The following is a 26,785-nucleotide window of genomic DNA, read 5'->3' on the forward strand; positions in this document are numbered from 1 at the left end:
TTGACAAATGTCAACAGACTCCAAGGCGATCAAAAACCTAGAATTAAGATAAGAAAGCTCTATGGAAGCATCTGAACACACTTGACTAATCAGAAACACATGTGCCATTTGCCACAGGTATTATGCAATCATGAAATGGGGGGGCGGGATGGGGTTGGGGGGGGGGGGGTTCGGTACTAACAATTGCTGCAATTTCTATATGCATGCAATACTCTTTAATAAAACCTGAAAATCTGAACTTGAATCACAAATATGTCTTTGTCCTAAGATTTATGGAGCTCACTGTATATCATATGTGACCTGCTCCATCAAAATCAGTCGCATTGACCCCAAAACATATTTTCAGTTTTAGAAACTATTCGAAAGAGGATAATGTAAGCTTTCTAATGATAAAAAAGTTATCTCTCTACTCCAGATATGAAGTGTCGTGTTGCGTTTTGAGTGCCACCAAACCATGAGAGTGGGAGACTAACGACACTGGGCTAACAAAACTTCCGGGCTATAACTTGCCATGTTTAAACCTTTAAAAAAGATATTTTTACTCTGAAACTGTACTCTTGACATCAAGACAAACCATCCATCCATCCATTATCTTAACCCGGTTATCCTGAACAGGGTCGCAGGGGGGCTGGAGCCTATCCCAGCATACATTGGGCGAAAGGCAGGAATACACCCTGGACAGGTCGCCAGTCCATCGCAGGGCACACACATCATTCACTCACACACTCATACCTATGGGCAATTTAGACTCTCCAATCAGCCTAACTTGCATGTCTTTGGACTGTGGGAGGAAACCGGAGGACCCGGAGGAAAACCACGCAGACACGGGGAGAACATGCAAACTCCGCACAGAGAGGCCCCGGCCGACGGGGATTCGAACCCGGGACCTCCTTGCTGTGAGGCATCAAGACAGACCATGAAAGCAAATACATTAACAAGTAGCCACGAACACAGCTGATGTGGTTGTTTGTGAACAGTGACAAGCTTGCTAGCCTCCAAACAATGAACAACTTTGGTGTTACTTTTCACTTTGATATTTTGTTTTTAAAAACTATATTTTTACCCTGAATTTGGCATTAAGACATGCAGATTATGCAAGCCAAGATATTGTTCTACAAAATGAAGATGAAAGCATAAAAAAGCCAAATATTTACACTTTTTCACTTGCATTTTATGTGAAATTGTGCATTGCGACTTACAACTGATTATGATAGAATGAGTCACATATACTATATGAATATGTTCGGCAACTAAGGCCTTTGTTTGGGATTTTACATCTATGCATTTCACCTACATGAAAGGAATTATAAAATCAAGACAGGAATAGCAATATCAATCTCTTGAACAGACTTAAAAAATATAGCATTTAAAAAAAATTTTTTTTACAAGTTGTACAAGGAGAACTGCACGATTTATGAGAAAGAAAGGTTGAGTTTATCATGCACAGTGTGTGACAGAATTATTATTTCAAGGGAAGTAAACCTTTTGCAGGCTCATAGCCCTTAAACTAAAACAGTAAATTGTGCATATCAATTTTGTCCATTTACCCACTAAAGGCATGACATCTGACCAACATGGAATTAATGTAGTGTTAAGATTCCCAGAAGTAACCTGAGAATTTCTGTCAGGGGACTGTGCCAACAGGTTCTTATAGGTTCTTGATCACCCTTAGTGAATGAAGAAGAATCAGCTGATTTAGGACATCCTATTTCTCTCGGGGAACTGGAATCACTACCGAAAGATACAACAAAGGTAATGCACAGAGCCCAGATGGTACACTGCCAGAATTGTTACTACATTTCAGGGACATCCTAGGCCCAGTTCTATTAGTAGCAATGAATTCTACAACTGGGACTGGCTGTTTTCATGAACATAGCAATATGGCATTCTCTTCTCAATAATCAAAGCATCCACTGTCTTCATTTCACTCAGATGCTAAATTGTATTCAAGGGCTTTGGCTTTAAGCCTAGACAAATATATAGAGAAATGTATTCACATGAACCAATCAGGACTTAGCAATGGATACTTTGCTGCTGATAGCATTTGGCACTTAAATATACAGTAGGTAATAAATGAAATGAGACAGCACAATGCATGTTACACTGTTATTCCTTTGTATGCAGAAGAAGCGTTTGACAGACTAGACTGGAAATTCTTATGGAGCTCCCTAGAGAAATTTGGTTTGGGCAGTAATTTTGTCCATGTGATTTGTATCGTGGTTTATTATTCCCACAGTCATGGTCACTACAAACGGCTGACACTAGTCCTTTCCCAATTCATAAGGGAATAAGTCAAAGCTGCCTGCAGTTTCCTGCCTTGTTCATTCTCTCTCTGGAACCTTTAGCCCAGAACAAAATTCAATTGTTTTTCCCATAGAGATTAAGGCAGCCATGTTGACCATAGCTTCATCAGTAACTCAGCTTGCTTCAGGTTGACACCATCTTACTGTTTCTACTTTGTCATTAAAATGTAAAGCTTTCAGAAGTAGCCTGAGGCAATTCAAATAAAGTTTGCCCTTCAAATGTCTAGTATTATGTATGATAAAGACCAAAATGAATAACCCTATTTGGACCTTTTGAAGTGAGTGTGAGATCTTAGCTTAAAAATTCTGTATTGAATTATTTCTCATTGTTTCCTTAATGACAATGTTATTAAGCCCTGCTATCTCCTATCTTGGGATTTTAGGGAGCTGTACCTTGTAATTTGGCAGAAATTGGCAGAATAAGACAGAGGATATGAGACTCCCTTCTTTTGTGGGAAAAAATGAAACTTTATCCCCATCATCACTCTCTCTCTTTCACTGTCTGTGTTCAAATTACTACGTTTAGCTCTGATGCACCAATCTAAGTTGTGAGTTCTCTCCCAGAATATGTGCTGTTGCCAAATGCCACTCAGCTGTCAGGCTCAGTTCTGCTTCTTTGCCTGTGAAATATCATTGCGCACTCATGGTCACTATACTTACCCATAGCTCTCTGCATTCAGTCTCTGTACCAACAGATAAGAACAGCAGGAACTATTGTCTCAGTGTATTACCTTATAATTTCAATCAGATAACGTATAACTTACAGCATAAGGGATTGAAATGTGCATGAATAAATATTAACTAATATACATTGTTAACATTACATTACATTAATGGCATTTGGCAGACACTCTTATCCAGAGCGACGTACAGTTGATTAGACTAAGCAGGAGACAATCCTCCCCTGGAGCAATGCAGGGGTAAGGGCCTTGCTCAAGGGCCCAACGGCTGTGCAGATCTTACTGTGGCTACACCGGGGATCGAACCACCAACCTTGCGAGTCCCAGTCATTTACCGTAACCACCACTCCCCGTGTCTGCGTGGGTTTCCTCCGGGTACTCCAGTTTCCTCCCACAGTCCAAAGACATGCAGGTTAGGCTGATTGGAGAGTCTAAATAGCCCGTAGGTATAAGTGTGTGAGTGAATGGTGTGTGTACCCTGCGATGGACTGGTGACCTGTCCAGGTTGTATTCCTGTCTTTCACCCAATGTATGCTGGGATAGGCTCCAGCCCCCTGCAACCCTGTTCAGGATAAGCAGGTTAGGATAATGAATGAATGAATGACTAAGTTCAAATAAATCTATGTTCAGAAATCAGTTTGGAAATAGATGTTCAGAAAGTAGTTTGCCAGTACAACCTAATGTAACTCAAACAGTTATCTATCCTGATTTGACACCATGGTGAATCTTGGTGAATAAAGAATAAAGAGAAAAAGAAGCAAAATTACAGCATTCACAAAAGCCAGAGGAATTTTGAATTCCTGTCTACTGCATTCAGTTATGTTGTAGTAATTAGATACAACCCCAATGTACACATACACACAGACACAGTGTAAGGAAGCAAAGGTTTACCATTATTTTTTGAAGGTTAAATCCAGACTAAAGGCTGGACAGAACTCCTCCACAGCCTCCCAGTCCACAGGGCATTATCAGTTTCATGTGCCATTGCAATATCTTCACTGCCACATTTTCAGATTGTGTATGTCTCAGTTTGGCCTGCTGTCACACTGCCCTGAATGCAGGACAGCAAAGGGACACACACGCCAGTACACACGTGTATATGCACCCATAAACAAGCTCACACACAGACCCATCCTTTTACCATCACATACTATTTCAACATTTTACAGACTCTTAAATTATAATTTTTTTAATTAATTAATGGACAGCCAATCATAAAATGCAATCATTGTCAGACACACACACACACACACACACACACACACACACAGGCATGCATACACAGTCTCATCATAGTGTTTCTGCAGACTGTCTCACCACTGTCTCAGATCCAGGCTTTCTGGATTGCTTGGTGTCGGTGTGTGGGAGACCCTCTGGATTTCCATGGGTGTAAAAAATGTCTGGAACTGAAGGGCATGAGGGGCATTCTTTTAGCCGGCTCAGGCACAAGCATAAACCTGCAGAAGGGGCTTCAAGTCCAGCAGGTATGGTGGCTGGCACTGAGGCATGATCCCACTGCTGTTGGTCTGGGCTGTGCACCGACTGCAGGAGAGTTTGTGAAAATACCATTCAGCAGACACAACGTGGCCAGTGCTCAGTGTTGAACTTCAGCAGAAGAATCTATAAAACGTATATATTCTGCAACACTTCCTTTAACAAGCAGGTTTAATGTTCACAAAGCATTCTGCCACGTTGGTGTATTTTAACACAACCATATGCTTTGACTTGAGCTGTTCTGGATTAACACTGTTCTCGTCCCAGAGAATAAGCAGCCTCAGTTTTCAGTGTTTCAGCCTCAGTGTTCAGTGTTTCAGCCTCAGTTTTCAAAATCTGTGTTTCATATGCAGCTGATGTGAAATGACATCCAGTGAGTGAAGCTAATTATGTGACCCCGGCCTTATTACTGCAATTACGATGGCAAAGTCAAGAACTGTACAAGCATTGTTCATGTTGGTTTGCCTTTTAACAGGGAAACATCATTATAGTTGGAGCGTCTCACTCTCACTGAATCAGTTTGTCAGTGAACGATATTACCAAGCCTGCTTTCTTGGGTTATAACCAAAAATCAGATACTCAATGATATTGATATATTGGCTTGCTTGAGACTGCTGATATAATAATAGCTTGTCTACCGCAGCGCAAAGCATGTTGACTCTATATCTGCGTCTCTGTCTCTGTCTCTGACTCTCTCACACACACACACACACACACACATGTACATCACACACACACACACACACACACACACACACACGCGCACACACACATGTACATCACACACACACACACACACACAGCAAAGGGAAGCCTCCCTCTCGATCCCTCATCATCAGTCCTGAGGGACACCACGCCCTAATAATTATGGAATGCCTTCTCCTCTCAGAGGAGAGGTCAGTGCATTACCACTGTACATTACCCCTGAGCAACTCCCACCCTGTCTAATTAGCCCTCCCTCCCCAGGCGGGGAGCAAGATGGAGGAGATGGCTCTCATTTGGAGTGCTAAGCTAACTGGTTTTCTTAAGGCTGCCATAACCCAACTCCTAGGGGACAGGAGCAACCATACCAGATTCATAATATAATAGAATATAAAGTTAAGAGTTTATTACATTTAAAATGGCAATGTTAAACATTTATTTGTGTACCAGTACTATGACATGACAAAAAAATCATCTCAATCTCCATACTGCGCTGCAGAACCCTGACTCTTACAGAGAGTGGTGCGCTGTGCTGGGTGAGGTGACATGGTGGGTCCACTTTCACGTGGAAGCATGGTCAGGCCTGCTGCATTGCACACATCTGCACACAGTTCAGATAGGCACCGTGCTAATGTTGTTATGTTGCTATGTCACAGCCACACTTAGAGGAGGTGTCGTGCCAGCTGTGCTCCCCTCCCCCTCAGTAGGTTTGCCTAATCCCCTCACCAGCCTCTCCACGCATACTTACATTGACGGCTGCTGATATTTCATCACGCATGGAGCACTAGGGTGGCCTGGATTTGCATGCGCGCTGCATTCAGCGCTGAAACAGCGCAGGCTCCCACCCTGCCGTTTGTTGGTCTGACTCTTTTATTGCCTCCTCCTGCAGTGTAGGGGACCCCGTGCTGCTTCAGTTTTGACAAGATGAGTTTCTGCAAGAGTGAACCAGGCTATTTAAAACCAAGGTTCAATAAAGCATTGCATCATATATCTCCAAGTGACACAAAATGAGTAAATGTAGCTCCTCTTCGGCAGTAATGAAGCTTTAAAGATACAAAAGATGTCATGTACTTCCCCACCGATGAAAAAATATGCATGTACTGTCTTCACAAAAAACGCCAGGGGAGATATTATCATTATTTTACCCTAACAACTCCTCTTAAGAATATATATATATATTTTTATGGAAATTACCCAATGTCAATCTGGGCTACAACAAGAAGACGGAGAATAATTCTGAGGGCTATTGCGCTGGAGGAATGCTGTATTTTGGTCTTGGGAATGGAATGCAGGTGAGACTTCCTGACAGGGCAGTGTATGAAATGTAAGCGCAATTATGAGATGCCTCAGGCTTACACCTTACAGTGCACTCTGAAGGCGTGAACTGATGGGGTTTAATAGTCTCTTTTTCTCCTTTATAATGAGTTCTTATGCCTTCTGAATATCAAATTGACCGAATGAACAATCCATGGTACATTTAGCTCAAAATCCCCTTTCCTAGAATATTTTAACAATTTTTAAGCAGTTAGCCAGTAACTGCTAGAAGAAGATCTGCCAAGATCACGACTAGTTGAATAATTCTTTTAGGTTGTTTTAAGGGTTGGTTTTTATGGTTTTTGTATCTCACACAGGACATTTCACACCTATAAGAATAGGCAAGGTGATCTAACGATCTGGTTCTAAAATGTTCTAAAAGTACAAACATCCGGAGGAACACAGGATGCCATTTAGACACCCAATGCCACTGGCTTTGACCCAAATTGATAATTGAAATGTGTCAAATGTACACTAGTTGCATACCGGTTTTGTACATGTATTAGACTTGCTGAATGGAGTGGCATGTCTCCCCAATGAGTGCCATAAAAGAGAACTGGATCTCGTTGCAGTGTTGAAGAGCACCACAGCTGCAAAAGCACCGCACTGCATGTGAGAGGCTCAGGAAACCGGGGAGGATGTTGAGAGCTTGTGGTCAGTTGTGAGAGGACACTAATTGGCTTGGTTACTGTTCTCTCCAGAGCTGTTTCCACTCCTACAAAGATGTGGCAATCACAGACCCATTCGAATCAATGCAGCTCCTCCTGCTCCAGGGCCTCTCCAGGTCCTTTGAGTGTTCTGCTCTAACCCTTTTCTCTTTTGTGATTGAAAGGAGGACACCCTCTACAATGAAGATGCATTATCATGTGATCTAAGACAGTGTCTCTCAACTCCAGTCCTCGGGACCCACTTGCTTGAAAGTATTTTTTGGCTGTAACCAGGAATTCACACACCTAATCCAACTAATCAGGGGCATTTTCGGTGGTTTGATTGGTTCAGTCATTACATAAGATGTGTTAGATCCTGGTTAGAACAAAAGCCTTCTGGTAAGTGGGTCCTGAGGACTGGAGTTGACATGGGGAAAAGTGGAGAGGGATGCTGACCCTACTGCAGCATGAGTATCTTCACAGCAGAAGAGGGACAGGCTTTGAAAGCTTCACACAATGGAAAGTGGATCTCCTGCGGAACAGAGAACAATGTGGGAGGGTCTGAGAGACGGGACTGATGAGTGACTAACTGGCTGCGTGAGTTTGGGCTGTCTTGCCAGCTCATTCTCTTGCACCCAAATCCAACTACGATGGTAACAGGTCTCTGGCATCCTTAAGGCCACTAGGTCAGCAACATCACTAACTGAACAAGACAACTGTTCTCCAGCCGACGGACTGCCCACTAACCATGCTCACGCGCTGTATGTATGTCTACATGGAGTGTGGATGCCTTCCGTGTCTTCACGCCTTTCTTGAGGCTGCCCTTGAACTGTTTGCTTTCTCTCTCACGGGGGCGCAGTGAAGGGCAGCACTGCCCCAGGCATCCAACGCACCGTGTCTGAGAACACGTGTGCTACTCTGATGTGACATGGACACAGGGACATGGGATACGATCCGCCCCACAACAATACGATCCCAACCCATTTCCATAAGTCCTTGTATCGACCATGTCCTGTGTTGTGTTCAGTCATGATCGTTTTTCAGAGCTCGCTCCATCTCTCATTAACCTTTACTAGCAATAAGCAATGATCATTCTCATCCCCTCCAAACAGCATTATTTAAAAGGCATGATGCATTGTTTCCCTACACGGAAGGCTATTCAAAGGTGCCATGATGGAAATGTTCCCTGACATTCACAATATATGTAAGAGCCCAATTACTCTGTTTGGCATTTAAAAATAATTAATTTCCCCACAGAACACATCCCACACTTATAGCAGAAATATACTGTAGGCAATTATTTCCATGCTAAAACTCTGGGAGGAAAATATGGTCGCACAGAGAGTGTATCTCAGTGCGCAGTTCCTCATACGCACCAGTAATTACGACTTACAGCCGAGGAGAGTAAATGGCATTTAAAGTTTTATTTAATTCTCATCAGTATGTCTCTCATCTGAGCTCTAAGGTAGGGCCTCTGGCAACTGACAGTGGGGTACTGGGTTTACAGCGAATACAGCAAGAAGCAATGTATAGAAACACCATGTCCTCCTGCACACCAGGGGGCATTAAAGAGGAATGTTAGTGATGGCACAGAGGCACAAAGGATTCATTGTTCTCTTCAAATACCACTTTTCAGTACCTACTGCTGCTCCTGCAGCTTTACCGTTGACTGCCTAAGCTATCTGCCGCACGTACAGACACGCACAGTGCACACAAATCGGCTTTACAGCCATCAGGGACAGACCTAAGAGGGAAGATCGGCTGCATGGAGAGCTTACCACTGACAACACTCTTAAACACAGCTGCACAGACAATGCACAGGTAAGCGCTTAACCAGCTTGTCAGAGCCTTGTCTAGCCGAGCCCCTAATAGCATTACCGTAATTCCAATCCAAACTTAATGCCACACCCTCACTTTTCCCCAGAGTCATAGCCTCAAAAAGAAAGAGGTTCGTGTCATCAAAAGGCAATGGGGAATAAATCTGTCATTCAGGCCAAGTCGCAGAGACCTTTGTGTGTCTTTCTAGTCTTGCTCACTCGCAGTTGTGTGATTTCAGGAATGAGTGACAGAGAGTCTCTTAAGTTTAACCTAAGCATGCAGCACACAATCTGAGAGACATCACTGTGACAGTATGAAAAGCAGAAGCTTCAGCGTGCAGTTTCCTGTGTTTGTTTCTGTTGGAAAAGTGCCTCCACAGCAAATACTACAGTGCTCAGAAAACTGCTGGGAGTATGGACAATGCTCCAGAGTGAAAACATATGCTCTGAATGCAAACACACATACACAGACACACACACGCATACCCACATCAAATATATCATAGGTAATGTACTCAAGAAAGTATTACTTTCCTTATCCTTAAACAAATAATAAATAGACAAAAATTCTATTACCGTATTTCTGATACCAAATAGAAGTGTAGATGAAAAAGAGATGGTAATAACTTAAGCCTATCCTTTTTGTGAAAGTATTATGAGGAATAAGTTAAGCTAATCCACCCTCTCTCTCTCTCTCTCTCTCTCTCTCTCTCTCACTCTCTTTCTCCCTCTCATGATATCAGCCTACTTACAAGGCACAATTAAAGCACTGTTTTCCACATTGCATGTTCTTTTCTTCTTTGATGAATATGTACAGTAAGACACACCGAGAGAGCTGACACTTCAGTTACTGCAACACGAGACCAAGTGACTCCGTAACCATACGCCGTTTGGGGTCCTTTTAAACCCCTGCAAAATGGAGTATCTGAATCGATACTCCGTGGAGGAAGTCATTTCTTCACCACTGAGGCTCTCTGTGATCCCATGGTTTGGTTGCCACTGCGTCACAGCCTGGCTTTAAGTTACAGCACTCCTTCACCATGTCCCGTGATCAGGCCTGTGATCAGGCCCCGCTACCAAAAGCCACTTTCAGTTTCTGCCCTCTGCTTCGACGATCCAGATTCAGCAGAGCAAAAAGAGAATAGGCCATTATAATAAATTACAATAATAAGAAAACTGCTGGGCAACTCTCGATTCCAATGGAGGTAATAATAGGCTGTCTTTAGCACTAAAGCATTTTGGGGCTTCATTGTTGCACCTCTGTAAATTATCTGTTTCCAGCTAATTAAGCCTTGGTGGCAGTGTTCACAAATAAATTAAACGGTTTCTTGTTCCATCCCTTTCCTTACTGTATGCCTGAAGGGGAGAGGCAGCCACTGCATATGAGCAGAGCATTTCTAATGAAATATTTCAAATCAGCATCACGCACAGTTTAGTAAGGAGAGCTTTTTATTCAATGGGCAGCCAAAATCCTTCAGGATATAATGCTATAACGCTTCAGCATGTCAGCACCCCCACTTATCTGTGAAGGAAAACAGCAATACCGAATAAGAATGTCCCACAGGGAGATGTGGACAGGAGCTATCCCCACAGCCTGTGCCTGTACAGGCAGATGCGCCAGTTAGGCTGGTTTGTGGGTGAATTGGAATGATGTTGTATGAAATATGCTGACTGGGATTCCTGCTTCAACAGCCGCTCCACTAAATGAAGTGGATTTGGATAATCTGCCTTTTGTTTCAGACTGAAAGCGGCTCTCTCGTTTCCCCGTGTTCAGGAGAGGGGAGGAGAGGAACGGATGGCAGAAGAGGAGAGAAAGAGATTATGTACTGGTTCACTGTGTACTTGGGATTCACAATGTCCTGCTGGGCAGATAGTGTGAGCGTATGCGTACGTGTGTGCTTCACAGTGTTGCATTGATGCTGTGTAATAGACTGGGCCAACATTTGATAAGCCTTTAGAAATGTGTTTGGGAAATAAGATGGCAGTAAAGTTGCTCACTGGGGAGGAAATTTAGTCCAAGATCATACCAGAACCTCCATTACAAAATGGCGTATCTATCTCCTCTGAAGGGCACTAAAGGAGAGGAGAATACACAAGCCAGGAGAGGGGAGGAGCAGAAGGAAATAATAAAAGTAGTGGAGATAAGAGGCGAGTGGAGTGCAGATGGTAAGAAGAGAGAGAACAGATATGTGAGTAAAAGAGGAGTAAAGGAGGGAGGGGCTGGTCTCTCTGCTGGCTGAAAGTGGCCGGGGCAGGCCTCTGTCAGAGCGATGCAGAGAAGGAGACCGAGGGCTGTCTGTTGATGGGGAGAGCGAGCGTTACTGACAGCGCCTCGCTTCAGGGCCCGTACGAGCAGGCCTGGTACTGCCAGCACCAGATGGGATCGGCTTTCTGCCGTGTCTGTGAAACACAGCGAGTGGATGGGTTTCAGCATGACATCCCAGTGGGCAAGCATCAGCCAGCAGGGATAGTCCCCACAGCAGAGTCACACAGCTCTAACATGCTTCAGTGGGAAAGCATCAGGCCTGCAGGGATAGTCCCCACCGCAGAGTCACATCAGCTCTAAAATTCTTCAGTGGGCAAGCATCAGGCCAGCAGGGATACTCCCCACAGCAGAGTCACACAACTCTAAAATTCTTCAGTGGGCAAGCTTCAGGCCAGCAGGGATACTCCCCACAGCAGAGTCACACAGCTCTGCAAAGGCCTGTACTGTATGTATATGAATGCTGAAGGAAACACAATCCCTCTATTACCGCAGGTGTCAGAAATAGCAAACTGGAAGAGTATCCCAAGATGAATCTGTTTCCCACCTCTGTATGCATATACTGTATGCAGTAGGCTACACATGAGCTCTTAAAAGATGGATCTAGTAAGTCTGCATTCTAAAAGGGTGTTTTAGCACAGCAAAAGTTAAACTTAAAAAAAGTTTTAAATTTTTTTTACCCAATGCACTTCACCAAGTGAATGTTTGCCTATAAATAAATTAAGTAATGTGGGATTAAAAGAAAACTTAATTAAATGTGAAGATTAACTGAATTAGATTGTATGTGAGATCAGGCTTGTTTTTTCGGTATCCTGTCAGGAAAAAGCAATGCATTCTCCAAGTGGGGAAGCACTTATCCCACAGTGAACATATTCTTTCAAAATACTTTTTGACACATCCTCCTACTTTCAGCGCTGAACTACTGTCATGAGCTGAAGGCAGAGTTTACTGCCATTGTGCTCACAATAAAGATGACAGCTGTCATGCATCATCAAAAGAAAGAGTTGCCCTACTTTTCAAAAAGAAAAAAGGAGAAAAAAGAAGAATAGACATACTTTTTCGGTCCGCCATAACACGGGCATTAAACATAATCAACATCTATCCATCTTAGTACTAACTCCTTTGATTTTTATAGCAAGGCCAAGGCTAATTAAAAATTTTTTTTTTTAATACAAATAACAATGGTTGGGCATAACTAAATGGTGATATCACAGACACGCCCATGCATACGCGCACACACACATGCGTGCGCACGCACACACAGTCTCTCTTTTTCCTCTTCTGCTATCCTATAGGTTGTATCGTATGCTATTGTAGCACCACAGCAGAACTGTTGCATGACTCTACTGGGAAGAATGAAAAAGGCTTATAGGGAGACACAGGTGAGAGGGCAGCATTGAGCATAATTCACACTATGGTTAGTCTCACCAGCCTATCAGAAGCTGTGGATTATTGCCTGCTGTCTGGAACAGCATGTGCAGTTCTGCATCACAGTAATCACAAACTATCTACAATAAATCTTTCCCACATTAGCACCGCTGAATCGAAGAAGAACAGCTGAGATGAAGCACCTTTCCTACAGGTTAAAAATGTAACTTCAAACCGTCACTTCATCTGCATCTGTTTGAGTTAGACAGAGGTCCATGGTGACCAGCTACCAAGCTGTGTCTCCATAATTTAATTCTACAAAATCTCTTCTGAATGAAAGCCTCAGAACAAGTGAATCTGAAAACAAATATGCTTTACAAAATCCCCTTACCAACTGTCCACCCATTACAGATCCTGAAACTGATTTGTCAACCGGCAGCCATGGAAGCTGTGGGGTCTATTGACCAATGAACAGGCGTTTTAATGATTTGGAGCCTTGCTTGAAGGTGAAGAATTAAAAATTCAAGTCAAACCTGGAAAACTCAGGAGATTAAGAGCTGTTGGAGCGGAACGGCCGTTTCTTAAACGACATGAAATATCTGAAGTGAAAAACAAGATTTCACAGACCTATGCCAGAATCTTTAGAATTGTACATATGACTCTCCAGATTATAATTCCCTGCCTTGTTGAGAGAAACTGTAATGCTGAAGCACATTAACAGCCACCCCAGCCCTGTGGCACAGCCCTCAGCTGGGGACCAGCAGGGCCAGGCTCCAGTGAGGCACACAGGGCAGCCATTCCTCAATGCCAGGGGTGAACTGAAACACCGTGTTCACTTTGCAAAGTAAAAAATGCGAAATGGAAATTGGGTCAGAGGTGGGGAATCGGAACAATAAAGCTTTTTAAAGCTGCATTAAAAGTGTCCATGAGCACTGGGGTAACAGCAATGACAACTAGATAAATGAGTCATGCCATATTGGCGAGGTGTTGCACGGACAAGCTTGATGAGGTTCACAACTTGCAGGCTGTCCTGATTAGAGACCACCATGGGCTTTGACCATTTTGATTACAGAGCTGATGCACTTGGAAACCGATGTGGAGATGCAAAGCTAGCCTTCCTGGAGTCAGGTGTGCACCTGTCATAAGTGGCAGTCTGTGTTGTGAACGTTCTTAAGCTTAGTTGTCTCCTGGACAACAGAAGGGCTTAGTCTTGCACAGCTGGCAGTAGGCATCCCAGCAGTGATATTCCAAAAAAGCCCTAGTGGAGTGAGAAAACCACTCCTGAGAATGTCACTTTATATATCTTTAACAATCCACATGGACTAAACCAAAAAATACGATCAAATACTAGTATTTTGCTGGGCTAACTCTCCTAGGCTGCAAACAGAATTCACCATGCTCAAAGAAATGCTCATGAGTACTGTACCTGAGCATACTTTGCTTGGTGTTGCACCAGCTACAAATACGTGCTGTCGGATATGTAGCAATAGTTCTATTCAGGCAGAAGCAGTGTGAAAAATAGAAGTGAGGTTTTACTGTTGGAGAGCGACTTGGTCTGCTCCTCTGTCATCTGTGTGCCTTCTGACAGAGGCTGAGAAGTTGCTGAGCCTTCAGAAATCACTCATCTGTCTGTCTGTGCTTTTACCAGCACTGTGCCAGGCCTCAACATCCCCCTGGGGATTAAGTATTAACATAAATCCAAGATGTGAGATCAAAAGGAGAAACGCATCATGAAAATCTAGGGGAAAGTGGTACAGGCTGTTTGTTTGCCAGTCGCTCACAGGGACTGAAGGGTTTTGCCTTTCTGGGCAGAATCTTGATACTCATAATGGGACCTGGCAGGCTGTGCTCCTCATTGTGAATGCACACACCCTGCTGTGACTGTAATCTGTCTGGTGTCTTCAATTCCAAATGTGGATTTTTAGCCTACTTAAGCACTGGGGACTGAGAGTAGGACTGTTTAACCTAATGAAACTGGGGATACTTCAATAGAATCATGCTCTCCATTGTTTTGATTGGAATTGCAAAAATTCCCCAACCCACCCTAACTTTTCTTGTTTCAAATCACTGCTAAAATACTCTTGATTGGGTTTTCTTTGAGCAAAATAAATGTCCTGCTATCACATATGCATATGCACACACATGCACACAAACACCACTGATATGGTATTTAATTTGCAACACCGCCCAACTGACCATTAAGTGTAAAAAAGGAAAGAGGGAAGCCATTGATTCTCCTGAGAAGGTCTGCACCCACTGGGGAGATAAGTGACTGAGACGCATTAAATGACATGTTGGCAGGAAACATCTTATCCCCTCTCTCACATAAATGCTGAGAGGCACATTCTCCAAGGCCTCACTGTAAATAACTGAAAAGGCCACAAGGACTACAAAACATAAATACGTTTAAAAAACCAAATTTAAAAAAAATATGACAGAGACCCAATGACTATACCAAAGCAGAGACAGGTGATGTGATACTAATATCCCAACAAGGTGCCTTTCAAACTCACGTGTATCCCTAAAGACACCACCCAGCACAGTGTGGATATGTAAACCCCACGACTGAAACATTTCAGGTTAAGAATGGCCACCTTCACACATGTTCTAGCTTGTAACACACTATTGCTTAGTTCTTCCCTGTCACAACACAAAGTTCAAACATTTATGAATTTTTGTCAGTTTAAGTCACAACATATGATATACAGTGGGGTATATCCTCAACTATACACTTACAAGTTTTGTCGTGATTTTTTTTTTTTCATTTTGACTTTAACCAGGTAAGTTAAGGAAGACCCAGTTCTCATTTTCTCAAAAATACTAGATAAAAGCATGAAATGAACATGTTATAAAATGCTATTCAGCACAAGGGCTGCATACAGCACACAAACCCAGAGCATATGTCTTCATCCATAATATCACCATACATTATGCAGCCATTTATTAGGCTATGGGGACAAAGCCAATGCAATGTGTTTTTGGGAACAATTTGAGGTTCAGTATCTGCTTATGACCACACTGATTCATTCACCAATCTGGCTAAGTGATGTAGCCTGGGTATGCATCAGTCACCATAATCATAAAGCATCAAACAGAAAATTGGTATACATAAACCTCAAGTAAAGCAAAGAGCCACAGCTGATTCTTTTATCAATTTCAAGTACCACATAAGTTTGGCTATGCTAATATGTCTTGACTATACATTCCACGGACTGTAGTATTTAAAATATAGGTAGCACGATGCTGTTGGATAGTCTCCTCTGCCTACCTGGATACACGTGTTTTATTTATATGTAGCGTATATAGCATAAACTGTAGCAGATGTCTTACCGCCAGACTTGCCCAAGCTGCAGTATGTGAATGATGGACTGGAAGAGCCACATGCAGATCCTGCAGCACCTCCGGGTACCGCTCCTAGTGCCCGTCGCAGGCGCTACTCTGGCCCCAGCAGTGCTGCCAGCGCCCCGCTGTTCGCTGCCCTTGGTGCTGAAATTGCAATCTCCCCCCGATGCCGCTGCAGCCGCCGCAGCCGCACTGACGGCGGCAGCTCCGCTACCGCTGCCGTTGATATCCGAGTAATCGTAGACAAACCACCTGAAACTCAACACCTGAACCACAACGGAGGGAACCACTACGAAGACTAGCGTCAGCCCGAACCACCAGTAGTTCTGCCTCAGGTAGTAGTCCGCGGCCAGCCACAGGTCGGTGGCCCCGTCTGAGAAGAAGACCAAGAGGGCGCACAGCACCCAGCAGCAGTCCAGGAGAGAATAGCGCTTTCCGGCATTGCGATTTTGAAGTGGGCGCTGTTCGAGGTTTGCCAGACAACGAGGTGGGTTTTCATCCTGCACAGACACGGCTGCTCCATCCGATTTAGCGGCCATGTTTGTTGTAGAAAAGAGAGTAGGAAAGGGAGAGCGAGAGAGTGTAGGGGGAGGGGGTGATGTGCGCGCGCGCGAGACACACACACAGAGAGAGAGAGAGAGAGAGAGAGAGAGAGAGAGAGAGAGAGAGAGAGAGAGAGAGAGAGAGAGAGAGAGAGAGAGAGAGGCAAAGCGAGTACGAGGCCAGGTCTTCGGGACAAATTGGGTTAATATATTTATGCTTAGATTCTTTGGTTGCATTTACAAATTAACCAACCATGTTATTGCATGAATATGTATTTTCTATATAACATATTCAGATGTTTGGTGAAATAACTCCCGGCTGTAGAAGGAGTGCCATTCCTTCCCATTGCATGTTGGTGGAGCTTCGAATGTTTGCTGACTCGCTGTTCTGGCCTGGTTCTCATGGAAAGGGGCGGAGGTCCACAGTAATACAACCCGGAAAGAAAATTGATTAGAAACAACTTAAGTCTGTTTTAAAATGTAGAGTGAACTCGAATTATTCTCGTGTTATCCTGGGAGAGTCTGCTGCTTGCACATTATGGCAGATATTATAATTAATAACGTATTTATTTTATTTTATTTATAATTTTTATCTGCTAAAGGTTGTTTTAAACAAATATTGTAGCTTAATTCAATACAGCATACCCACTAGTGCCATAGAAGAAATGCATATTTGATTTGTGAACAGCGTATTCTCATTTCCATTCTTATGTAGACCATATCAGCAATGCATGTTAATCTAGCAGGCTACGGTATTTAATTTCTGCTTCGTACAGCCGTGACGAAATGTTCTAGCTGTATGAGCATTCTGTGCAGTTAGGCTCCTCCTTGCGCAGGCCAGGAGAAACAGTATCCCGTGCTTAATGGTTAAAGCATGGTTCCATGATATACCGTATGTACGTCTGTGTTGTAAGGGCTCCCGTTATAAGGTATTGATTAAAGACAGATGCGACTCATTTCGAGCATGATGTCCTTTATGCTCCATCATCTCTACGCGAGGATCCTGTTCAAATGCTTCTCTGTCAAGCCTTCAGATTGCTTGCTGCATATGCTTCCAAATACAAAGCACATTATACATTTTATTCGAAAGAAATGATTTGCTTGACCAGCTCAATTATAGCGGATGTGCATATGTTTAAAACTAGTACAGCCTAATCCTTAGAAAAGATAATAAATTAGATTGAATGAAAACCAAAGCAATCGCATTCACTTGCCTAAAGTCAATTTAATGATTTCTTAAACTGCAAGCAACTTAATGCTTAAGCTCGTTAACTACTGTAACACAACGCAGCTAAAAGCTGCTTAGGCTGTATCCATAGTAAAAACCTGGGGGAGAGCCACTTTTCAGATGAGGATTTCCCCTGACTCGGTAAAAGGTGACACCCCTGCCCTTAGCTTCCTGTCTGCAGTTTCTGTGATAGCATTGTGTTCTATCACATGGACATTTACTATTATGTAAGTGCACAGACATAGCATTGCTGAACATTGTTGAATTTAGTCCAAGATAAGGCATCAAATTAAAACGCTGCTTTGATCCACTTACACTGGAAGAAAATGCCCTGGGAGTACATATTTTAGGAGCTCCCCAACTTCATGAAGTTCTGATATTACTGATCAATCATTTATTCTGTATGGTAAATAAGATGAGCTACCATGAGTCTGTGCTGATGCTAGTTGAAGCAATATTGAGAGGACTGTACTTAATGCTCCATAACCAAAATAATTTTAAAATGGAAATTAAATGACTACAGACCCTGTTCTATTCACATACACTAACTCTTTTGTTAGGAACACCTGTACATCTATTTATTCATGTGATAATTTATTCAGCCAATCATTTGATCTAAGTGACTTTGATTGTGGAGTGATTGTTGGTGCCAGACAGGGTGGTTTGTGCATCTCAGAAACTGCTGATCTCCTGGGACAACAGTCTCTAGAGTTCACAGAGAATGTTGAAAAAAACAAAAAACATCCAATGACCAGCAGTTCTGTGGCAAAAAAACCCCCACCTTGTTAATTAAATATGTCAGAGGAGAAGGGCCAGACTGGTCAAAACTGACAGGAAGGTGACAGTAACGCAGATAACCACAGAGTGTTCAGTTGGAGCTTAGTCAAATTAAAATCAAGTGTATATGTAATGAAATGAAGCATTATTTGATGTAGCCCCTGGGGTGATGGAAAGGTGGGATGGAGATGTGGAGCCAGTGTTCCCAAGGCAGAGGAACTCATGGGGATGGGATAGGAGGCACAGCTGAGGAACTTTGTTTTAAGTCTTCAACACCAAACAAAGATAGTGAGGCTCTGCTATAGGCACAGGTAGACCAAAAGGAGTGGGTGAAAATGAGCTTTGGGATTACATGTCTTTGTTCCTGTTTGCCAGGCTCACGGTACGATGACAGCTCTTCTCCAGCAGTCTCAGATCTCCTGGAGTAACTGGGATGAACTGCCTCTCTCAAGGATTCAGCAGTAGACCATCTCAAACCCACAAACCTCAAGGCCCAAGACCGCGCACCACAAACTGCCCTCCGAAGCCAGAAGATTTAAAACTGGTTGCCGGTACAGACATATTTCATGAGTGATGGAGTAAAGCAGGATCTGTGAGGGAGAGAGGACCAGGTGAGCAACCATTTACTGCGCTACTAATTCTTGTAATTTTCGAGGTAGCGAGTGTACCTGCTGGCCGCCCGGCTGGATGTACGGGCTGGTTTGGCCCGGAGCTTGCTGGAGAGGCTCTGTCTGAAGCAAAGTCTCAGCCCAGGCTTCTCCGTGGGTTTTCTGTGTGTCTGCAGGCGGGGCTGCTACAGCATGGCAGCTGCCACAGCCTCTCGTTGTTTCGCTCTGACCCTTTGCCCCGTCAGCTCCACTGCAGAGCCGTGGATTACAGCTTTTTAAAAATCGTGCTGTGTGGGTGGGGGTGGAGGGGCTGATCCATGCAGAAATCCCCAGCAAGACAACTCATGTCCATAAAAGATCGGGGGCAGCTATGCCAGTTTAGCACGTATAAATTCAAAAGTTGGACACTTGTTTCATCCTGATTCAGCGTAGTGAAGCTCTTTTGAGATGCTGTGGAGCATAGGATTCTTGGCTGCGGTAGAATGAACTGAATGCTGCTCTGACATTGCAGTTTCCTGATTTCATGAGTCAGGGACACAGACTCATCACTCTCCCGTTTTAACAGGAAACAGTCTTCATGTTTTTAATCACTTTTAGTGCATAGTATAATCAGTATAAAACTTGCTTTTTGGATCTTAGCACCCCTGAATAATTACTCTGGATTACATTGCAGGCATTTAGTAGATGCTTTTATCCAGAACGACTTACACAACTTTAGCATTTTTACATAGTATATTTATACAGCTGGATATATACTGAAGCAATTCAGCTTAAGTACCTCGCTCAAGGGTACAACAGCCGTGTCCTAACAACCTTTTGGTTACAAGCCCAGTTCTCTAACCATTACACTATATTGCTGCTGTGTCTGCATAGTAAATAAATGATAAAACTATGTAAGGCTGTGCAAGCTGTCAGTGCAGACTCTGTTATAGTTCTAATAGATTTTCAAACTGAATTCAACACTTTCTCTGGGTCAGAGCAGACCTAACCCTTTGCTTACAAGATAAGGGTTTGGTCATATTGAATGCTGTTCTATGCAACACAGTGCTGTAATATTTTTTTCCTCCATACAATACAATTCTTTGCTTGAAAAGTACATCACTAGAGGGCTGTCATCGCCACTTTGGTGATAATGGAGGGCTGTCTGACATGTCAAGATCGATTGTTTTTCGGCAGAATTTAAGCTGCACTTTATCAACTTCTCTTCAACCAGTGATTTATGACTCAACATGAATAGAATGACAAAAGAATCTAAATGGCACAAAAGCAGCTTTTGTAATTTTAATCTTGAGCATCTTGTTTATCGTAGATGGAAGTGTGTAATGGTGGGTGGGAGGTGAGCGGTTTGTCGGGGGGGGGGCGGGGGTTGGGGGGGTGCATTGCCTTCTTATCTGAATCATTTGCCAGCAATAAATACTTGTACTGCAACTTTTAAATGTATTGTCCCAAGGGAAGATTAGTCCATAGCAAAGATAAAAATACAACCCACCAAGAACTCAAAGATATTACAAAAATAAATACAAGGCTAAAATAAATAATCTGGACTGAAGGGAATCACTCCTGATAAATACAATACAGTGTCACTGTGCTGTGGCATAGCCAGAGAATACCGTATATTCTCTTTTTACTGATACTGGAGCAGCCTGTAACATTCAGGTTACATAACTGAGGTAAAAATGAGTAAGTTGATTTTGAACTGGATCTTTTGGGGGTGAAGCATAAGGTGATGTTGCTTTGAAAGACCACATGTCTACAAAAAAAGACTTCTGTTTGTCTTGCCAACTGCAAAACTGGGCTGCAATAAGGTAATGCAACAATGCAATATACACTCAGTGACCACTTTATTCGGCAGACCTGGACATTCGCTTGTAATGCAAATATTTAATCAGCCAATCATGTGGCAACAACTAAATGCATAAAAGCATGTATGTATGACCGAGAGGCTCAACTGTTTTTCAGGCAAAAAACATCCAGTGAGCAGCAGTTCTGCAGGCAGAAACGCATTGTTAATGAGAAAGGTCAGAGGAGAAGGGCCAGACTGGTCAAAGCTGACAGGAAGGTGACTGTAATGAAAATAACCACACATTACAACAGTGGTATGCAGAAGAGCAACTCTGAACACACAACACATCAAACCTCTAAGTGGATAGGCTACAACAGCAGAAGAAAATAAGTCTAATAAATACCTAATAAAGTGCTCATTGAGTGGAAATACCATACTGTCAATTTGTACTGTTTAAGAAAATGAATCTCTTACAAAACCTAGATGTCTGTGGGTCCTATAAAATAAAAGCTTTTATTCCTTTTGAAAGATGCAAGCAGGTAAATAATTCTAAATACATTTGCTAATACTGTATTTCAATTCCTCTTTTTTAAAATGGTGAAGCTCTCATCATGATTTTGTAGAATGTGAGGAGAGAGGAATAGAGAGAGGGAGCAAGAGAAAGAGAGATAAAACAAACTGGGAGGGTGAGATAGAGCAAAAGAGAAAGAGTGTACGTATGGCAGTGTGCTGAGAGATGAATTAAGTAGGGGAGTGAAGTCTTTATCAGGAGAAGAAGATTAATTCCAGGAAATCCTTGGAGTCCCAGTCAGCACTTTGAATGCGTTTAGGCAGGATCTTAATGAAAATTGTCTCCAGGCTTCATCTGCCAAACAGTAGTTATAGCATCTGACCATACATTTCATTGAATTGATTTGGGGCCATTAATTTATGAAAGTTTTTTTATTCTATAGTTTAATTACTTAATGCACACAGTGGGGATCCAGTTCTGTGCTGCTTGTGTCATCTGTTCCGCTATGCAATCACAGCACTTTCAAAAAACCCTTATGTGTGTAAGAGCGTGAATCACTTCCTTTGCTAAATTTATTGGCTTCTTACCTTAATTAAGTGCAATCCTGAGATGATTTCAGAGGAGTGGGGCTTGCCCAAGATCCGCAAGAATCAATTGTATCTACTTCTTTACAGAGCACTTTGCAATGGACTTGTCATACTATGCTGGTGAATGGCATTCACCACCTGGATGTAAAATAGTTGGGTAAAGCTGAATGGAAATGCCAGGATTCACGAGGTGTGCTGAAGGTATCACACAGCATACAGCACAGCTTTGTGGTTGAGACAACTGTGGCATCCAGACTCCCTCACCTAGGGGAATAATGGCATTTATCAGTGCAGGAAGTCTCTGGTGCTTTACTGCTCTGAGTGAGCATGTGTGTGACTGTCAGAGTCGAGGGGATTACAGGTGACAATACAAACCGGGGGCTCCAGTCGAGTCTAGGCTCTGAACACCGACGCACGGTACGTTTCAAACTCCAGAGCCAGTGGCGAAAGTGTTTCCCTGGAAATGAACCAACAGGCCCACATACACCCAGCGAGTGGGAGGGAGGGCAGCTGGTTGAGGCCGGGAGACTATCACATGGGTCAAATTAGTTTTTACTGGGGCAGAGGGAAGAGTGTTCAACGCATATCCTTAAACTCTTCTTAAGTTCCATGTGCAGTTATCAAACGTGAGGATAAGAGATCACAGAGTGGGTCACATAGCTTTGCCTTGACCCTGGCCTCGGGACCAATCACAGCGTTTCTCTCTTTTGGGTGGGTGCGGGGGTGGGTGGGGGGGGGGGGGTCGAGGGCAGCGAGCGTGAAGAAGTGCACTGTCAATCTGCGACTGAGACACAGAGACATGCACTGTAACCCTAAAGCATGCATTATTGATGCGGGGAGGCTGTGGGTATATTTTATTAATAACCTCTCAGACAGAAGCGGGCCGAATCCCCTCTGTTCCGGCTTGGAGGTGGGGAGTTGGGTGAGTAAAACAGATTTGACAGGTGGAGATTGCTGGGGCGCTGAGGTCCGAAATGAAGGGATTGATGGTAATTACTCATGCGTCACAGTTTGACAGTCCCTGGGCAGCCCAGGTGGAGATGCTGCTGTAATGGCAGGCTGCCCCACGCAAATCAGAAAATCAACTGCTCCGACATTTCTGCAGATCTCTAATTCAGCTCGGCAGAGAGAAGATTGTGTGAAGTCTGACAGAGATGCTTTTCAATGACAAAAAGAAAGTGGTAAATTTAAAATGCATATTCCAAATTCTGTTTAGGTGTTTAAAAAACATTCCAATAATCCATTCATCAGAACCATTTAGGTTCATATACTCTGATTATAGTTGTAGTTCAGGATAAAAAGAATGCAATTTCTTAATTATTCAATATAAACACTTTATTGGGTATTTTCTAGACATATTTTTCAGACATATTGGTCTTCTGCTGTGTGTTCAGAGATTCTCTTCTGCATACCACTGTTGTAATGTGTGGTTATTAGCATTACTGTCACCTTCCTGTCAGCTTTGACTAGTCTGGCCCTTCTCCTCTGACCACAGAACTACTCCTCACTGGATGTTGTTTATACTATTCTCTACAAACTTACAAAATCACAGGAGATCAGCAATTTCTCAAAGGTCAAAGTCTCTTAGATCACATTTCTTCTCTATTCTGACATTTGGTTTGAAAAACAGCTGAACCTCTTGACCGCATGCGTTTATGCATTTAGTTGCCGCCACATGATTGGCTGATAAAATATTTCCATTAATAAGCTTGTGTACATGTTTACCTAATAATGTGGTCACTGAGAGTATTTGCATGTGTCTGTTCCCAAAAAAAGTAAATATAAATACCATGTACGCATATACATGGTATCTATATTTAAAAGCCAAAAAGATGCATATGCATGAACCCAGTACAAGCTCCTGAAAATTCTCACAAAGATAGGCTGTGACATTTTCACTCCAGTCTCCGTTCACAATGGAAAACCAAGGATATCTAACGGTCCCATCAAAGTCAGGGTAGTAATAGATAAAAGGCACTGTTCAGCCTATATTAAACACTCCTTATTTTCAATTGACCTTACTCGTTCATGTAATTTGTTTTTCATAGCTATTTGGTATTCAGCAATAAAATGAAATTTAATAGAAGGAATATGAACTATGAAAGGAAACAATCAGCCAATGATCTGCTTCTCCTATCTCCTGCTCACAGGGGAAGTATATTAAAAAATAAAAATAATTCTCCACTCTTTTCCCTAACCACAGTGGTGTCTGTGGTATCACCATCTACACAAAATCTCATCAGAGCACTGGAGTGGAAGACAATTGTCATTTAAACATGGCCCTGGGGAGAGAGCAGGGGGAGGGAGGAGAAAGTTCCAGCAACAAAGATGGCAATGAGAGAAGATAGAATAAGGATTACAGGGATGAGAGAAAGAGAGTGAGGAAGATGGAGAAGAATAGAGAGAGAACAGAGAGAGACAGAGAGAGAGAGGGTGAGGAAGATGGAAAGAGAACAGAGAGAGAGAGAGAGAGATTAGAGTATTAGTGGGAGTATTAGTATGAGTATTAGAGTATTAGTGTGAAGTGGATTGGACAGTGGGTTGGACAGTGTGAACTGAGGGAACATTGGCAGAGTTGTTGATCAATGTGCTGCACATTAATTTGTCTGTGACTCGGATAAGGGGTTTGCCAGCAGCAGTAATACCAGAAGGATTCATTTCAGGAGAATACTGTACATATTGTACCAACCTGTCAATACCCAGAAATATATCAGCAGACGAAAATATGGGAAATATGAATTACCTTCATGGGCTTGGAAAGACACAGCTTTGCCTCAACAACACATTCATTCCTTTTCCAGAGTTGCTAAAAAGCAATTTATTCAAAATGACTTTGACCAATGATTTTTGTTATGATTGCACAATAATGACCACTTTTCTGTCTCTATTCATTGTGAAACAGTTTATGAAGTAATGCCCATTAAGGGCCTTTTCTGGACCCAAATGTATCATTTCCAAGGGGCTGGCAGGGCAGGGGGTGCCGGGGTGGGAGTCTCTGCGTTTAGTGGAGTGCTCAGCTGTGAATCAGCTGAGAGAGAGGCCTCCCGCTGACCCTCATCATCTCCCGTCTGGCGTGGGGTGGGCTGGTGGCTCCGCGCTCTCTTTTTAATGACGTCGGGGGCAGGAACTGGCTGCGCCGACTCGTGAGGATAGCGGAGCGGAGTCAGACCGCATCACGGAGGGAACACCTGAGGTAATGTCTGCCCGTGCACCTATTTATTAGGCAGGGTTACTCAAAGGCTTCGCTCCCCCACAGTCACAAAGATTCATTTGTGGGCCTTTGACAATAACTCAATTTAAATGCCTTTTCAATGTTTTTGCTCTCTGCAGTGGTTCTATTTATGAGATTATATTATTTATTACAGAACCCCAGTCTCATGGTGGCACGCACTGAAATAATATTGCTACTTAGTACAGTAAATAATACAGGTGTGAATATGCACAGGGGTTTGTGGCTTGTAGTGTGTAATCATAGGTGATGCCGATTATTTAAATAATTTAGAACTGCTGTATTTTATTGAACGCACGTAAATTATTTAGTAAAAAACTATTGTTTTATGTTAAGTTCATTCTTGTTAACACTCAAGTGGTTAACGTATGTTCAATGAAACTATTCAAGAGAAACATGCAGTATAGAGTATTTTTGCTCAGCACACACTCTTGTGTCAATAATACCATTGAACATTGATCCTATCACCCTTTTCCTCCTCATATTCTTTAAGACTACATTGGATACAGGGAAACAAACTACTTCAGTCAGGAAATTGGGCCCTGAGACCATTTGATTTGAATCTGACTGGAGCCATTGTTACAGTATTGCAGAAAGGAGCTTGTAACTTTGCAGCCAGAAAGCAATAACCCAAGTAGAAATGCAGCTGTATGGATTTGTGAGATTGATATGTTTCTGCACTGTGAGTTGTCTCGCAACAATAAAAAAGCAGATGCAACATAAAGAGTTTGAGTGGGAGCAGAGCATCATGTGGTGAAATCTGGCTGGTGGTCTAATCACACCGTTGGGGCAGGGGGGGAGGGCACCAGTCCATGTTTCAAACGCACCGCTCTGCTCATGCTTCTAGTGCCCTCTTAAAAAGCCCACAGACGCAGCGGCTAGACAGGGCCAACAGCAGAGACAGGGCCATCAGCAGAGACAGGGCCATCAGCAGAGACAGGGCCATCAGCAGACACAGGGCCTACAGCAGAGACAGCGCCTACACAGGGCCATCAGCAGAGACAGGGGCTGCACAGGGCCATCAGCAGAGACAGGGGCTACACAGGGTCATCAGCAGACACAGGGCCTACAGCAGAGACAGCGCCTACACAGGGCCATCAGCAGAGACAGCGCCTACACAGGGCCATCAGCAGAGACAGGGCCATCAGCAGAGACAGGGCCATCAGCAGACACAGGGCCTACAGCAGAGACAGCGCCTACACAGGGCCATCAGCAGAGACAGGGGCTACACAGGGCCATCAGCAGAGACAGGGCCATCAGCAGACACAGGGCCAACAGCAGAGAAAGCACCTACACAGGGCCATCAGCAGAGACAGGGGCTACACAGGGCCATCAGCAGAGACAGGGCCATCAGCAGACACAGGGCCAACAGCAGAGACAGCGCCTACACAGGGTCATCAGCAGAGACAGGGCCATTAGCAGAGACAGGGCCATCAGCAGAGACAGGGCCATCAGCAGAGACAGGGCCATCAGCAGACACAGGGCCAACAGCAGAGACAGCGCCTACACAGGGCCATCAGCAGAGACAGGGCCATCAGCAGACACAGGGCCAACAGCAGAGAAAGCACCTACACAGGGCCATCAGCAGAG

General features: G+C 43.4%; 1 protein-coding gene across 1 annotated transcript in view; it reads right to left on the reverse strand.

Moving 5' to 3' along the window:
* The window catches only part of xkr7b (XK, Kell blood group complex subunit-related family, member 7b), a 55,807-nt gene extending 39,338 nt beyond the window's left edge, over positions 1 to 16,469 (reverse strand). Inside the window, exon 1 of the mRNA XM_061258572.1 lies at positions 15,919 to 16,469. Within this exon, the coding sequence (XP_061114556.1) occupies positions 15,919 to 16,469 (551 nt within the window). The remainder of the gene's footprint in view (positions 1 to 15,918) is intronic.
* Between the last annotated feature and the right edge of the window lie 10,316 nt (positions 16,470 to 26,785).

The sequence above is a fragment of the Conger conger genome, chromosome 10 (genome assembly GCF_963514075.1).
Source record: "Conger conger chromosome 10, fConCon1.1, whole genome shotgun sequence".
Classification (NCBI taxonomy): domain Eukaryota; kingdom Metazoa; phylum Chordata; class Actinopteri; order Anguilliformes; family Congridae; genus Conger; species Conger conger.